We start from the raw sequence: 17,357 nt of genomic DNA, 5'->3' as shown, positions 1-17,357 counted from the left end.
GGATTGTCTTCCCGTTATAGCTTGGTGATTGTCAGTGCTTACCTTACTGTAAGGTAAATCGGCTTTTGCTATTACGCACAACTTCGCACGTACGAATAGCTTCTGAATTAAGATAGACTGTCTCTGGATTATTTATTAAAGACAGCGTCATCGACTGATCAAGATAGGCATTTTTTTAACTTTTCATTAAAAGAAGTGCCAACAGCAATTGGTACGTTGACACATGTTGTGGTTCTGGTTTTACTACGACTGGCAAAATAAAAGTATTTCTTTCAGTGATCTGTACACTTTAAAGCTTCAGTGCAGATCATTAGTTTGGCATTTTCAGTGACCTGCACACTTACTTCAGTACAAGTTTCTGGTACAGACAGTTCATTTGTTTTCAGTTTCTCACAGCCAGCTCAGACTGTTGGCGAGATCGGCAACAGAGACAAAAAGTCAGGTCCCGGGCCGTGCTGTGATTGGCTGACGTCACGGGGGTGTCCCGGGCCGGCAGCCAATCACAGCGCGGCCCTGGTAATGACGTCACGGGGTGTCCCGGGCCTGCAGCCAATCGCAGCGCGGCCCGGGACACAGAAGGGTAATAGTTAAATGTTGCTATGCAAACTACGCGGCAGGATCTAACTCTGAGCCTAGGAAAAAAAAACATTCTGAAGTCCCTGCTCGGGGTACAGTAATCAGCATTAAGATAACATCACTCAGCTGCTTACAAGATACCAAGGAATCAGTAGTAGTATCCAGACAAAATTTCCTTGAAGGGTTCTCCAATGAGACTGTATGGCATGTCACAGAAGAAAGATGTGCATGGGTGGGATAATGATCACAGCACAGCCTGACGTGAAGTCCTGATCCACTTACACACACGTGGATAAAGATCCCTGCTAAGCACTAGGTCATGCATGCTCCTCGCACCCTCTTATGCATGGGTGTGAAGGCACATTGGACACAGAGACCCACCCATGAAGTATTTTACATGTGCATGGCCTTTTTTAGAAGCTCAATTGTGGAGTCTTACTGAACACAAGGACACACAAATAACAAGTCCTCTTTTGTAAGCATGTGCTTCTTAGAAACTTGCTGAAGACCATGTAGGGACACTAAGAATTTTGGGGGCTCGGGCCTACCCTACTGTGGGGGCCCCTGTTCACAGTAACTTTGGATTTATGATCCATTTTCAGCTAAAATGCGCATTGATCATGCCTTGAAATGTAAGCAATAATAAAAGAAACTCATGGCTACTGATTGGAAAGCTGCACGTTGAAGGTCTGCACGCATTTAGAACAGCTGAGGCATCGGAAGAACTGTGCATTGATTTCTCATGCGTTTCAACTGCGGATTGTCTTCCCGTTATAGCTTGGTGATTGTCAGTGCTTACCTTACTGTAAGGTAAATCGGCTTTTGCCATTACGCACAACTCCGCACGTACGAATAGCTTCTGAATTAAGCTAGACTGTCTCTTGATTATTTATTAAAGACAGCGTCATCGACTGATCAAGATAGGCATTTTTTAAACTTTTCATTAAAAGAAGTGCCAACAGCAATTGGTACGTTGACAAATGTTGTGGTTCTGGTTTTACTACGACTGGCAAAATAAAAGTATTTCTTTCAGTGATCTGTACACTTTAAAGCTTCAGTGCAGATCATTGGTTTGGCATTTTCAGTGACCTGCACACTTACGTCAGTACAAGTTTCTGGTACAGACAGTTCATTTGTTTTCAGTTTCTCACAGCCAGCTCAGACTGTTGGCGAGATCGGCAACAGAGACAAAAAGTCAGGTCCCGGGCCGTGCTGTGATTGGCTGACGTCACGGCGGTGTCCCGGGCCGGCAGCCAATCACAGCGCGGCCCGGGTAATGACGTCACGGGGGTGTACCGGGCCTGCAGCCAATCACCGCGCGGCCCGGGACACACGGCAACAATGGGCGGGGCTTAAAGACCCAGAAACGCCCCCGAATCGCGTTTTCACGGGAAAACGTGATTGACAGCCAATCTCTTCCAATGGCTAGCCTCCATTTATGGAGCTAGCCAATGGAAGAAGGGGCAGTTTCCAGTCCCCACTATAGAGATAACATTAGATTTCGCCTGGGCGGAGCAACTGCTACGCAGTTGCAACGCCAGGACAAAGCCTAAAAAGAGCCAAACTCTATTTTACCCATGGTGCTCCATAGATAGGCCAGCGTTACTCTATCAAAGGCCTTTTCTGCATCCCGTAGGACCATTGCCAATGGTAGGCCTTGATTAGCAGCAGTATAAGGTAAGCTTGATTTCACCTGGTCTCTTCTCCATGCCACCACTACTTCTGTTATGTGCATTGCAATTTACAATAGGCATTTCAGAAAAGTAGTCTGGAGCCAAGACCAAGGTCCGCTGTGTAGTTTATGAAGCATTTACCTAGAAGCTTGTTTTCCAAATGTATGTTTTTAACTGCAGAGGGAACATTCTCCACAATGGTTCCGAGCAGCCATAAAAAGGGAAGTCAGTCTGTGCTCTGAGGCACAGGTTTCAGGTTCCGTTTCTCCAGAACCTGTTTCTGGTTGATCTTTAAAGTCAGGTGAGGGCATTGTCCGGTTTGTGTCAAAAAAAGCCCTCTTGGGTGGAAGATGTCTTTTTACGGCCATCTTTTTTATTTTTTTTAAACTCTTTTTATTGTACAATAAAAACATGAAAAAAAAACCCCAAGGCAATAAAACAATATACTCGGGTGTGCGCTCAAGGAGGACGGGAAATGCATTACAATACAATACAGGAGATAATTTACACAGATGAGGGGGGTCTGAGGCAGAAAACGCAAATTCAAATAACATAAAAGCTAAACAATACCAGGAATGTTGGGTATGGGGGACTGGGGAGGATCAGGTATCTCTGTGAGGGGAGGCGTGCATATATCTCCTCAGTAGGAGTTCCATTGGCCCCAAATTTTACCCCATTTCTTGGGTCTACCTCGTGCTTTTACGACCATCTTAATTTGTTTGTTGAGAGTGAATCCTGCATCTTAGTTGACAAATTAAACCATCTACTTGTAACATTTGTGTTCTTTTATAAAGGTTATCATTTGTTTTTGTTTTTCAGCTGTTTCTGAAAGCTCATGTTAACACATCCGAAGTGGCAGACATATTAATACAGCAGAATCATATTGGGAGTGTGATTAAGGTAACATATTTGGGTAGTTTAAAAAATATATATAATGCCTTCTAACCAAGAAATTGTGTTTGTGGCACACGTTATAATTACGTTTCTCCGTTCCCATCTTTCAGTAATTTGCATTGAAAGTTTAAAAACCGCTGATATTTAATAACATAGTTTAATTAATGCAAATTTGCCAGTACTGCAATGTTAACTTTTTTTCATTCAATTATATTTATATTTCTTTATTGTATATAACTACTTTTAGCATGCTAAAACTTAACAGGCTTAGCAGAGTGAGTTAAATTAACCGGGAAATATACTAGTAGCAGCGTAATATCTTCACCCACCAACATACATCTGGAAATATATAAATAAGATGAGAAGAAATATGGATACATGCAGATAGGAATGTCAAAACAATAATTACTGGAAAACCTGGAGACTTACTATGATATGTGTATGTATGTGACCTATAGCGCATGAAGCCAGGGAGCGCTGTACACCAGGCGGGTTTACTGTGAGTACTATAGAACATGGGGATCAGGTAATGGAGAGGGGTGATGATAATACTCCATCACAGGAAATTGCTCAGTGACAATCTACCATATAGTTAACTCGGTTATTCCTGGTAACGTGGGACTGATTAGAACATGTCACTTGCAGCACAGACTGATAAGCCGAATAATCCCCAGTACTATGTGTTATTTAATTAAACAATTAGTGCTTAATTCACTGTGAAAGAAGGAGTAGCGCAAAGCGCTACTAATATCTACATGGCTCACAGAGCAGTTGCTGCAAGAGTGTAGGATCTCTATCTTTCTTTGCTTTCTCGCTCTTCAACTCCAAATTATTTGTTATTAATACTTTAACGTGGAATTATTTTATTAACTGGTTCATGAAACTTTGTGTTTTTATATCCATCAGCAAGCAGAAAACCTGGAAGACGACGAAGATGATGATGATGATGACGACCATGGCCACGTATTTGGCTTTATTAGTCTCCTAAACATAACTGAAAGAAAGGTAAATTGCTTGAAAAATGTATATCTATCTTACTCTATCACCTTTTTTTTTTATTAGCGGGCATCCTGTTTGCTACGTGCAATATGGATTTCAATTCGGTTGCAACGTATTCATTCAATGGTTTGTGTGTAATATGTTCCTTAATTCATTGTGAAAGGCGTTTTAAATACTTCAAACTTTACAGTGGGATGCAATGCAAACAGTCTGATATATACTAATTTAGGTTCCCCTATCGGCCCCTCTCAAAATCTGTAGAGATCTGGTTAATGTCTTTGCTGATAAGATAACAGTGTCTCAGAACACCATTCAGCGACTCTCTGGGGGTAACCTCTTCTCAGGCACTAGATACACTTCCAAAGCTGTCCATATTAAAAAAAAAAAAAAATGTCAATAGATAAATTAGAACAATTTATACATTATTTTAAATCGGGTTTCCCTTTTTACGGTTTGCTGTCTTACATTAGTCTGACCCCTTTCCAGGGGGTTAAGTGGAAAGCAGGGGCAACTGGGCTTAGGGGCTGGGGTCGTTTGTCGCTGATGTCCCAGGAGCCATTCTACTGTGGCATTGCAAACTGGGCCAAGTACAACTCCTTCAGCATTTGACTCTTGGTGGTAGCAGTGGCAAGCAGTCGCATGCTTCTCAAGGAGGTCGTGTGGGAGTACACAAATTCAGCTCCCCACAATCCTCCAGCAGTGCAATCGCTGAATGCCCAACTCCGTATTGTAGTTTGGTCAATGAAAAGTACTTTAATCTACACATAAAAAATGTAATACTTGACCGCGCATAAAGTCACAATCTCATACTGGCACATGGTCTACTATACCTTGCATTCTGCCCCACCATGCCCCTCTTTCAGGTGTTTCCTCCCTCTTTGGTCCGTCTAGTTAGGACTTCCCCCCAGTATGAGAGTAGTGTCCCTTGGACAAATATCAAGGCTTAGGTGCAGATTATCTCCGAGTTTAGTTGTAGTGCTCAGTTCTCAAACTAGTCTCTGCTATTGTCAGTCTCACCTTACCTTTCTTCGTCAGTTATGTTAATGGGCCACACAAGCTCTCTTCTTATTTGTCAAGTCGTATTTGCATAAATTAGTCTGGTACCTCCATATTAAAAAAAAAAAAAAGTTTGTACCATTTGTGATCTATTTGGCACAGTTCAGGCGAATAGAAATGATGGGTGCTCTGCTATGTGAGTGACAAAGCAGAGAATGTGACTCCCTTGGTACCATTGCAAGTCACTTTTCTGGCAGGATATTTTCATCTACTATTCACTTAACTTGGCACCCTTGCCGTACTGGTGACCTCACAATCTTACTGACCATTCTAATCAAATTTGCAATTCATGCACATGAGATTTTCCAAGTTTGTAAATAACCAAATCAAAGTAATATGTATTTGTATTTTTAAACCTTGAAATGGAAAAGGTGTGTGTCCGGCCACACGTGTTGATCACATGAAGCAATTAAAATGCTTACAAAATGTACACTAATCAGGACAAACTATATATATGATTTTGCTTTCATTTATTGAACTTTACTTTTTCAAAAAAATATAACATCCAAATTTCATGTCAGAAAAATAATTTAATCATGGAGCAGGGATTCAGCCAGCCGGGTATGATCAAGAAGCGCAATTGGTGGCAAACAGTCATTATTGAACTGTATCATTAATATGAAGTGTGTAAGAGTCAGGTAATGCATTACCATAGTTCCTGTGCAGTACGTTTATTAGTCCATCTCTTCTAAGAGTTTGTGGATCTCAAACACAGGAAATGAATAACTAATTCATTAGCATACCAATAGAATGCCCTGTAACTTTTTAGAGAATGAATATTACCAGTTGTCACGGTACTAGGAGGCATATAAACTCGCCCCCCAAACAGGAATGCTATTGTGACATCCACAATTAAATTCAATTAATATGATCAAAATTGTCTTCGGTTGCTTCACCAAAAGGAGAAAAAAAAACTTATAAATATTGATAAATAATTGTTTAATGAAAAGTAAAAGAAACGCAATCTACATATATTAACTAAAATGCAAATAATAAAACAATCAAGATTAATGAAATTACATTCCATTCAGTAACTAAAAAGGCGGATTTTTGGTAGAGTATACTTACTTGCTTGTCATTTGGCCTGCGGAGGCCTTTAACTAACGTTAGTAAGCATAACCGCTTAGGGCTTCTGATGTAACATATCCACCACTCAAATTTCTTTCATATTTCACTATACTAATTCAACGCTAATCCTTTATGGGCTCCGGAGTAGCGTGCTACTCGCTAAAAAAGCTCATCAACACACAATCCGGGGTAACAAGCACTATATAAATGCAAACCTTTTTCCCTCTTCTATCCCTCCGCTGTCCTTCTCAATCCAAATAGCTGACTAATATCCACCACTCAATTACTTTCATATTTCACAATACTAATTCACCACTAATCCTTTATGGGTTCCGGAGTAGCATGCTACTCTCTGAAAAAGCGGTGCGACGCCTCGTCAGGGGAAGTAACCGCTATATAAATGCAATTACAATACAATACAATCATTTCTGGTTCTACACATGACAATAACTTCCACACAGAATGGGAATGTTCAGAAATATCATGTTCAACTTTAAACAGTTGACGTTTAGTTTGTAGTGTGGTAATTCTTTTGATACGAACTCTTGTGCATTTTCTATTGAAGCTACTTCTGGTGAATAAATACTTTCCCTTTTATTTATTTCCTGTTTACCAATTTTTTACCAGTTTCATAATGGATCACTTTATGTGCTACACAAGGTTATATTATGTTTAGGGTGTTTCTGTGATGCAAAAGAAATTTATTTTTTTAGGGAGCTTTTTGAAGTATAGGGCATTGTTTGAATTTGAATACCTCTTTCTGATCTGTTTAGCTCATGTCTTTTATATTATCTTTGCTTCTTTCTGTTTTACATTAGTCAGTTTATCAGTACTTCCATCTGCCATATTCTCCTCTTACAAGTGGGTACCTGGATATTCAGAATTATATTGTTCATGTTTTATGGACTCTGGAGAATACCATAAATGACGATGCCTCAACTGGTCGTATGTGACTTTGAAAAGAAATGAAGCCCATTCTCTGTGGGACAAGTTATGACTGTGTTCTGGTACGTTTCACATCCTTGGTGCAGATACTTCGGAGCCCCTTCACATGCTTGATTTGAGCCGATAACAATTCTGAAACGGTGATCTGGCAGGCCCGATATGACCATGCTCAGGAGCACTACAGACATTATGGTATGTACCGGTAGCGGGGATAGGGTAGACTAATCTCAACAGCCAAAAAATACTGGAGCATCCCATAGCCCTCCTAATATTATCAAGATGATGTGTAAGGAGATTTGAGCTGTGTTCTGCAGGAAGTTGATTGGTCTACTTGTTGGCTTGGGTCCTCTTAACCCTTTACTGCTTGTTATTTGAGTTTGATGAATGATTCAGGGCAATTTGTATTGCGCTACTAAAACCCGAAGGTGTCAAGGCGCCTACCAAAACAGAACAAGAAAAGGGCAGGGCACAACTATAGATATGTCCGCACAAAAAGATGGGTTTTAAGAGCATTTCTAAAAAGCTGAAGAGTAGGAAGGGACCTTAGTTCCAGGGGGAGGGCGTTCCACCACTTGGGAGCCAGATTAGAGAAGGCTTTACCACCCCATCTGGCTCTCCGAATACGGGGGACTGAAAGAAGGAGTCTGTTCGAGGAGCGCAGGTCCCTGCCGGGGCTATAGCGGGACAGAATGGAACCTATTCCAGTGGGGCTGCTTTTTGCTAAGGCCCTGTAGGTCAAACACATGGTCTTAAACACTATCCGGTCCTCTATAGGAAGCCAGTGAAGTGATTTTCTGGCAGAGGTAGCCGAGGTGCGCCGGGGTAGATTGAGGACAAACCTCGCTGCTGCGTTCTGGACCACCTGCAAGCGCTGCAGCAGGTTTTTATTCAAACCCGCATACAGCGCATTGCAGTAGTCCAGACGCGAACCAACAAGGGCAACAGCAAGTTGTTTCCTTGCCTGTTGTGAGAGGTAATGCCTGATCCTCCTCAGTATGTGGATGATACCCCAACAGGTAGAAACAGTTCTGTTAACCTGTTTGCAGATGGTGAGGGTGGGATCGATAATGACCCCAAGGTTTTTAGCGGAAGGGGCAGGAGCCGGGCAGACACCCAGTGAGTTTGGCCACCAATCGGCTGACCATATCTCCTCCTTACCTCCGAACACCATCACCTCTGTCTTCTCCCCGTTCAGTTTCAATGAATTATATATCATCCATTGCCCGACTGCCTCCATACAAGATCTAAAGTTGGAGGCAGTCGAGATTACTGACTGGGAGAGGGAGACGAGGATCTGAGTGTCATCCGCATATGAAACTACCTCCATCCCAAAAGATCTAATTAGTCTGGCAAGGGGGGTCACATAAATGTTAAAGAGGGTCGGACTTAACGCCGACCCCTGAGGGACCCCACATTGCACAGACAGGGATGGAGATAGAAATTTGCCCAGCATCACTCTTTGCTCTCGTTGATCGAGGAAAGAGGTGAGTAGCCTAAGGGCAGCCCCCTGAACCCCGATCTCCCCCAGACGAGATGTTAAAACTGAGGGAGAAAGGGTGTCAAAGGCCGCCGTAAGGTCTAAAAGGATCAGGAGGGAGGTCTGACCTTTATCCACACGTGTGCGGATATTGTCGAGCACTATGGTCAGAGCAGACTCAGTGCTGTGCTCCCTCCTGAAACCGTGCTGGGAAAGATCCAAACAGCCCGAGCTTTCCACGAAGGCGGCAAGATGTTTATTTAAATGAGTTTCTAACATCTTCGCAGGAGCCGGGAGCAGTGAAATGGGGCGAAAGTTCTTTAATACCCCAGGATCAAGAGAGGGTTTCTTGAGTAAGGGTTTAACAACCGCATTTTTCCACTGTTGAGGAAAAATGCCATCCCTCATAGCCTTATTCATGATGTCAACAAGGGGGGGCAAGAGGGATTCTCTACACTGCTTCAGGATCTTAAGCGGACAGGCATCTAGGGGGGAGCCGGATTTGGTTTTATTAAGAAGAGTCTCTAGATCCTGTAAAGAGAGAGGAGGGAAAAATGCCATGCTTCCCAACGAGAGTTTCTCCGAAGGAGCAGGGACCAAGTCAGCGGGGGCAGGAGGCTCAGAGGTGAGAGATCTCTGCAATTTCAAGGCGGAATAGATGTCCGAGATTTTGGTCTGAAAGAAAGAGGCTATGCTATCACAAAGTTCCTGTGAAGCAATAACCGGGTCAGGAGTCTGAAGAGTGGTGAGGGAGTCCACTATCCTAAATAGCTCTTTTGGAGAAGAGAGAGAGGTAGTGAGAGTCGTAAAATATTCTTGTTTTGTTCTTATTACTTCCAGCTTATACTTCCTTATCAGGATCTTATGGGCTTCCTTGTCCCTAAGATCCCAACTGGAGTGCCAGAGGCGCTCCCGTCTTCTAGCTTCCTGTCTGAGGAGTCTTAGGTGCTCCGAGAACCATGGGGCTGATGGTCTTTTCCTAGCTGAATAACAATGGCGAATGGGAGCCAGTTCTTCCAAAGCCTCGGTTACGGTCTTTTCATAATGTGAGACTGCTAACTGGGCATTGTCCTCCTGGGATATGGACAGACTCGATATCCAGGGAGTAAAGGAACTTTCAGTGATGTTCTTAAAATTCCTACGCAATTCCATTTTGCTCGGATTTTTACTAGTTCTCCCCTGGATAGGATAAAACACATTGAAAGGAACGGCTAGATGATCTGACCATGATAGGAAAAAGGGGTCTTTCACCATCAGCCTCTGATCATTAGATCATTGATCATTGATCCTTCTCAAGTTACCACTGAATATCAGTAGCGGTCGGCGGTGGGAGTAGCTGCCGGACGGTGACGTGGGGAGGGGGAGGAACAGGGTGGGGGTAGTAATCTATGGATGACGGAGGATTACAGGTAAGTAAACATATAAATAAATAAAACTAATTTTATTGCGTGCACTGCATCGCATTTAGGGATGCAGTGTGTGCAACGAAATCTGTTTCATTTATTTAGGTTTACTTGCCTGTAATCCTCCGTAATTCATAATTACTACCCCCCACCTCCCCACGTCACCGCTCGGCAGCTACTCCCACCACCGATCGCTACTGCTGAATATGATTCGTCTCAAGTATGGGTCTTGAATCCAAAATGTTTACACATTTTTGACTGTGTCTTCAATGTAAATTTGTTACTGATCTTAATCCTTCATGAGGTGTCATGGATGTGACGAGTCACTGCCTCAGGTGTGCAGGCTTTGGCAGGAGCAGATATACTTCTCCAGTACAGGAGGCGCTTTCTAGTAAAGACAGCCCAGTGTGGAGATTATTTAATGGCTTGTTGCCCAGCAACTGTGTATAGTCTAGTCTTGTATGAACACCAAGTCTCATGGGACCTAAACCTATTGAGAGGCTTGTTCTGGCATCTTGGTGCCGCTGGGGCTAAGATCTCACAGGACCACATTATCACATTACAAACGGGATTTAGGCCATGGTACCACTACCTGCTGTGATCCACTGTTCTCTGTGATGTACAAAAAATTGGTACGTGGTGGCACTGATGACTGGAGCCCTTACACATGCGTGACACGTGGGGGCTTGTCAGGGTGACCAATAAAAAATCCATTCCGGGCAGATGCTTTTTCTCGAATTCAGTAAAGACGGTACCCAATGCCAGTCGCTGCTCCCTGGTTAGTCTGAATGTGGTGTCTTGAAGCGGTGGTGGAGATTCCTCTGTGAACGTTGTGGCAAGCAGCTTTAAGTTATCTCTTGCATTTTAAGCTGTTTCTAAACTGGTCTAACTTATGTTCCTGATCTGCTTCATTCCCTTTGAATCAGAATTGAGGAAGAACCTTTGGCATCTGCCCATCTTGGAAATTCACAAGATAGAGTGATGATTACCTTTATGGGGACTCAGCTCCGTTCCTTAATCTTTGTACTAACCAGAACCCACTCACTCAGTATATGCAGTTTTTTCAATGTAGCCTGGCGCAAAAACCGGGGCAGCAGGTATAGTTGCACCCAGGACCAGGGTGAGCGGGGCCACAGCGTTCTTTTACAGCACAGGTGGAAGCAGATGGGCTTCTTTTCCTTGCTTGGGGGTACGATGCCACTGAAGCAAAAAAAATAATAGTAATGGACATGACAAGTGCTATATAAATGCAAACCTTTTTCCCTCTTCTATCCCTCCACTATCCTTCTGAATCCAAATAACTGATTAATATCCACCACTCAAATTACTTTCATATTTCACCATACTGATTCAACACTAATCCTTTATGGGTTCTGTCCTACTTGCCGAAAAAGCGCTTCGAGGCCCCATCTGGGGGTAGTAAGCGCTATATAAATGCAATTACAATACAATACATGGGGAAGAAATGTGTTAATGATTTGACCTGGTATATGCGAGTGTAAGTAGCCTGCCATTTAAAGCTACATTAACTCCCTAGAGAGCACGCGGGTGTGAACTTCTTGTACCAGAGGGAATCCTAGTAGCAAACCTGACTCTTAATGAAACTTTTTTTATGTTTGTTAAAAAAGCATTTGGTTGATAACCTGATTTGCTATAACGAGCTTCCTGTTGGTCACTATTGAAAAACTGTGTCTAGTGGCATTCACCTTTATACGTTAAATTCAGAGATATTGCAGCAGATATAATGTCCATGGACTTCATTTAGGGGTTGCATCTGCGACCCCTGACTTGCTCCTTGATATCCCTGCCACTATTTTTGCAGCCCCTGGCCTCAGAGGAGTCAAAATCAGTGCCTGGGACACACAAACTGCTCTTCCTAATGGACGCTGGTTGGAGCGCCGTTTGCCTGGTTTTGGTCAATATTTTTATTATATAAATAGAGAATATTATTCACTATTAGTGTAACAAAACATGGAGTACATTAGCTGGACACTGCTCGTATCTGGAAGCTAAGGTATGTAAAAAATGCTGTTAAATGCATGTTGTATGCATGCTTGCGCAAGAGTGTGTGAATGTGTCAGTATGTGTAAGGGTGTGTGTGTGTGTGTTTGTAAGTAAAGGTCAAATTGCGTGCAATCTCACTTCCGCTACCGCAGCTATTTTGTTGAATTGACCTCTATGATGAAGTTTAAAAGTTTCTGTTAACAATACAGCCAAGTGCGCATTATTTATGTAAGATGTGCTTTCCCTTACGTACCGCTTCATACCGAGGGCTTGATTTAATCGGGTGCCTTGGGACCTGTAGTGGGAACTCTAGCCGCATTTTGTGGCGAGGCTAGAACGTCTCTTCCACGAACCTAGCTGAACATGCTTTTAATGTCGGCGCTATGCGTCACTGCTGGCCAGGAAGCTTGCATCTGGAATGTGAATGAGGGTTTCGTCCCCTGCTTAAGGGAAAGCTGCGACGACTCTTTGCTTTAGAACCGTACTTAAAGGTTGGTCTTGGAGGAAAGGTTCATGGTTTAGGGCAAGGGTGATTTTGATCAAGATAAATATTTACGTCAAGCCTGGCAGCGTTGTGATGAAATCAGAGAATTAATCATTTTGACTTGAGGAGTAAGGTGGCTGTCTGCAAGGCTATCTCTTTGTAACTGATGTTCTGAGGCCCAACACCAGGCTCATTAAATTATGTTGACATGATGAAATGATTGTGTAATAGGACCATGAGTAACTATTTTTAAATTTAACATTTTTGATAGAACTGGATCCCAATGCATTTTGTTACATGACTCCTACATTTTAACATTAAGCATGAAATGCACTGTTGGCTGAAAGGACAAATCTGGCTGGGGGTGTCGCACTTGATGGTACTGCTCTTGACCACTTGGAAGCTTTGTTGTTTGCCAAACACTACCATATGTGCTCTATTCTGTCATCCTCGTCTCACGGAAGTATGACTGTAGTTGGCTGTAAGTCTGCTCAGTGGACTGATGCCTTCACTGCAAAGACTTGTCTGTAACCTGGGATTCAGAGGTTGGAGTCCTGGTGTGACCACTCAACAATTTCACCGACCTCCTTCTTGGGTGGATACAAAGAGCATATTTTGGTAGTTGTAGCTTGTGATGCACCAGTTAAAGAATTTTTACAATTGTAGGCTCACAATAGATTTTTAGGACAGAAAGATAGGCCTAGGTCATTCCCAAGCTTAGTTTCCTTGTTCTCGACCTTCATTGCTCTCCAGTTGGCAAGTGAGCCCAATAGATGAAGCAACTACATGAAGGTCTGTGTGGAGACTACAGCCCTCCCAAAAGCAATGATGGTCTACCTTCTCTCACTTACCAACAAATCACAAAGCTGTTGCACTTTCCTGTTTTTGAGATCTCTACTTAACTGGGACCTTTTTAGTTTAATCACGTTTATAATGGAGGAGTTGTACAACCTACAATTTATAGACAAATACTTGTTAGGGTGTGTTTTTTTGCGTAAAACGCAGTGGATTAAAACCCATTTTCACATATATAAAATGTTCACGGTTGCCGTGAAATGAGGACTTAATCATAATGACAGGTCCCAGATCACTCTGCAGAAGTTCTAAATTCTCTGGGTTTTTGTGATTGTGACACATTCTCTGGCAGGGTTATTTTTATCCATTTTAGCTCAGACCTTTTTTTTTGTGAAAAGTGCAAATTATATGGGGACAGGATGTAGCCTTGCAGCTAGAGCGGTCGACCTCGAAGCTGGGGAACTGGGTTTGAGTCTCGGCAATGCCGCTCACCATACTGTGATTCTGGGCAAATCACTTAATATCCCTGTGCCTAACAAAAATGAATGTGTCCATCTGTAACGAAACTGGTGCTTATGTAAAGCACTCTGATACACGATGTCTCTGGTCTAGTTCGTGCTATATAAAACTCTAAAAAACAATTTTTTAAATGGCTAATTCTGTTTTAGATGTTGCAAATCCATAATTATGTTTTAAATGCAGCAGTCACAGGATCTTAAAAACCCACTGTCCCTCACCATTGTCCATTGCTTTAGCAACAGTTATTAACGAAATGTAAACAAAATCCAGACATTCTCATTAAAGCTAGTGCCCATTGTTAGGTGCACTTAAAAGAAAACCTCTTTCACAAGCTAACTTCACCCCAAAAAATATGTATTCTGTAAAATGCACAGCAAGTGACGTGAAAAATTATCCTATATTGCCCTCTCGGGTTTCTGGTGACACAAACCACTCTGTCTACTGGTTCGTGGCTTGAGTTGTGAATCTGGCTCACATGCGCAAAACCATGGACATTTGCCAGTTATGGTTTCCTGAGCACATAACACACCGTTACTTTTGCTTCCCACCATTTCACTTTCTTGTTGATTATTTTTTGTTTTTATGTCATTGGTGTTTGAGCTAAAACAATAACTCATTTTTTCACTGTGTTTTTCCAGAGAATGTAATTTTCTTCACTACCTTCCACCCCCAAAGGTCATGCACAGCTGGGATTGGTGTGAGACAAGGTTCTGCTTTCAACCTGTCGCGGGCAGTCAACCCCCGCTGTGCATAGCCTTTGGCTACTAGCTCAATGTATATTTGTGAAGGAGCGCAACTACATGTCATTCAAGGCCCTTCCGCATTGTGTACGTTTAGGTTTACTATCTGAACCATGAGAACATGGGTACCCCCATATCTTCCTGGGTACCTCTCCTGATTTGAGACCGGTATTAGCGCCCCTTGTTTTCCCCTTATACCGTCTGAGACATCTCCATAATTCCTTGTCTTTGGTGGGAAATCTAAAAGTTCAAGCCCAAATTTTGAACTTGGCACATATAAGATTATTCTCTCCTTTGAGACAAGTCAATCATTATATATAAACCAGTATTTGAAACCTGATGTGAGCTCTCATTAGTGCTTGGAAAAAAGTTCAGAATGGATGGCAGTTGCCCCTATTGATAGAGCACAGAAAGCGCCTTGATGAAGGTTACACTATTTTCTTCAACCGTTAACGCACGTCGGCGCAACTCTGTCTATATATGTTTTGCCTTATAAATGAGAAAAAGGACACCAGATGTCCTAAAGCTGTACAACAATTCTAATAATAATATGGAATAATCGTTATAATATTGTGTTATATCTGTATCTAATGTTCTGACGTGTTTTTTTGTAGGGTGTGATTGTTTTTCCAAATATGCTATGTTATCATGTTTTTTGGATTTGTTTATGTATGTTCTGAACTCATGTGGAGCTCACAAAATCCGTTTATATCTTTGATAAAAAAAAATCTTTTTTTTATTGTAAAGTAAAACATATTTATATTGATGAACTAACTATAAATCGAACTGGTCTGATTTATGGCTCCTAAATTTTGTAAACTTAATGTCTTTGTATTGATCTAACTGGAGAAGTTTGTTTGGTTTTGCTGCTAATATTTTTTCTCTGGATTCTTCTCCATATATATATTTGTTACTTCAGGGACCCTCTTCTGTCTTTGAGTAGCCTTCGGCCTCGCCCTGTGTCTAACCCATACTTGTGGGACAACCCGTGCTTTGCACGGCCTTTAGTCTGCAGCTGATACGTAACGGTTGGCCCGTAGTACTAGACAATTGGCTAGACCTTTTCTTTTAAATTTTTTTTTCTTTTAATTTCACAAACCCTAAATAAGTCTCCAATACACTGCAAGCTTCTTATCCTGAAGCATGCCTCAAATTCGCATGTCTGATTTCTGACTTGTGAATCCGCAACACCTAAAACAATTCCCACAGGAAACTTTGTTCTCTGATACAGAAAGAATGGCTAAACAGAATTACATCATATTTGGCAGAAGGTTGGAGCTTTACTCAGAAAGCATGCTTTTCATTATTTGATATAAATCCGTTCTGCCGATTTCAAGATTTGTGTTTAAATATGTGCTCAGGTTGGTGATTAAAGGGGTAAAATGTTAGGAATGGCTGGAAGTTAGGTCCGACAGGAGCAACATATAGGGCCCTCAGATTGGCAGAGGGAGCTTTTCCTCTCATCAGCCATTATAGTACCTGACCTGAGGTACCAAGGGATCTGGTCTGATTGACTGGCCACAATCCAGAGAAAAATGCAGGTTCAGGTATTCAGTCTCCCTGTTCTGAATTTGTTTTAAAAAGGTAGTTCGAGAAGGTAAGGTAGGGAGGCTCCTGCCCCCTGCCACTTGTGGTGGACCCATAGGCAACCCCATGTGGCTAAAACTAAAAAAAATATATACATTTGTATGGCTCTAATACCGCGTGGCTCAGTGCAGCTCTTCTGTGAGGAACTCCGGTAGGATCTCCTGCTAAAGCGTCCCATCTCTTTTAGTGCCATGCAAGTTTCAACCCCCTTAGTGCCATGCAAGCTTGCACTGTACAGTGGTACCATACGGGTGACGCTTAAGCGGCAAGTACCACAGCAGTAAAGTAGTACCCTAAAACGAAACAAAAATGTGTTTGGTATCTGCAGTGGGATTGGATTCTGCCATGTAGAGTTGGAGTGGTCATCCCCCGTGCTAGGCATGGCTGAGGGCTTTTCTCAGAGTGGGGTTGGCTGCCCATGGTGGGGTTGAGCGCCGGACATGGCTGGTGGCCAATCCCCCGTGCACACAGCGAAAGGCTCTGCAGGGAAGTTGTCTGAATGTTATGAAAATCCCAGAAATTCACTGAAAAACAAAAAAAAGTTAAAGTATTATTATAAAAAAGTGCTGAACGAACATAAAAACTAACATTCAACGGCCCAAAAAAACCAAAACTGGATAAAACCTGAAATTCACCAGATAGTTTTACCAAGTTATCTATAACGTGGGCCTGAACATGCATTGCTTATGACCTCACTTACTACACCACTCATGACATGCTAAATGGGATCTTTGATTGCATCACTATTGACATCACTTTTAATATCCTAGACATATACAGTGTATATTTATTTGTGAAAATGTGTGGGTTCATAGCATGGAAGGAGTGCAAGTTCTGGTGAAACTGTGGTTGTACATGGTGAAGGTGTTATATAGTCTCATTCAGGAATAACTGAAGGAATAACTAAAGTTCGGGGTGTATTACTCCATGTTGGGTCAGAGATTCCATTGAAAAGCATTTGTTTGGTTTCTTAAGTGCCAAAGGGTTAATCTGATTTGTGCTCTCCATGACTAGTTTTCTGCATATCTATTGGGGGTAGGGGCAGGGGATCAAAAAAGTGTCTACTGCCATTTTAACATCTGTAGGTTTATTTCCTCTCATGGACAGAAAATATGGCTGAATGATATTACACTAAAC

The 17,357-nt window shown here is 42.2% G+C and overlaps 1 protein-coding gene across 1 annotated transcript in view; it reads left to right on the top strand.

The window, feature by feature from the left end:
* Positions 1-17,357, top strand: part of BCCIP (BRCA2 and CDKN1A interacting protein) — a 150,470-nt gene that overhangs the window by 35,471 nt on the left and 97,642 nt on the right. Inside the window, exons 3-4 of the mRNA XM_078643515.1 lie at positions 3,069-3,149; positions 4,050-4,148. Of these exons, the coding sequence (XP_078499641.1) occupies positions 3,069-3,149; positions 4,050-4,148 (180 nt within the window). The remainder of the gene's footprint in view (positions 1-3,068; positions 3,150-4,049; positions 4,149-17,357) is intronic.

Source organism: Lissotriton helveticus, chromosome 5_1 (assembly GCF_964261635.1).
Source record: "Lissotriton helveticus chromosome 5_1, aLisHel1.1, whole genome shotgun sequence".
NCBI classification, from domain to species: domain Eukaryota; kingdom Metazoa; phylum Chordata; class Amphibia; order Caudata; family Salamandridae; genus Lissotriton; species Lissotriton helveticus.
Note: the sequence above shows the minus strand (reverse complement) of the source record. Positions and strands in the feature narration are given on the sequence as shown.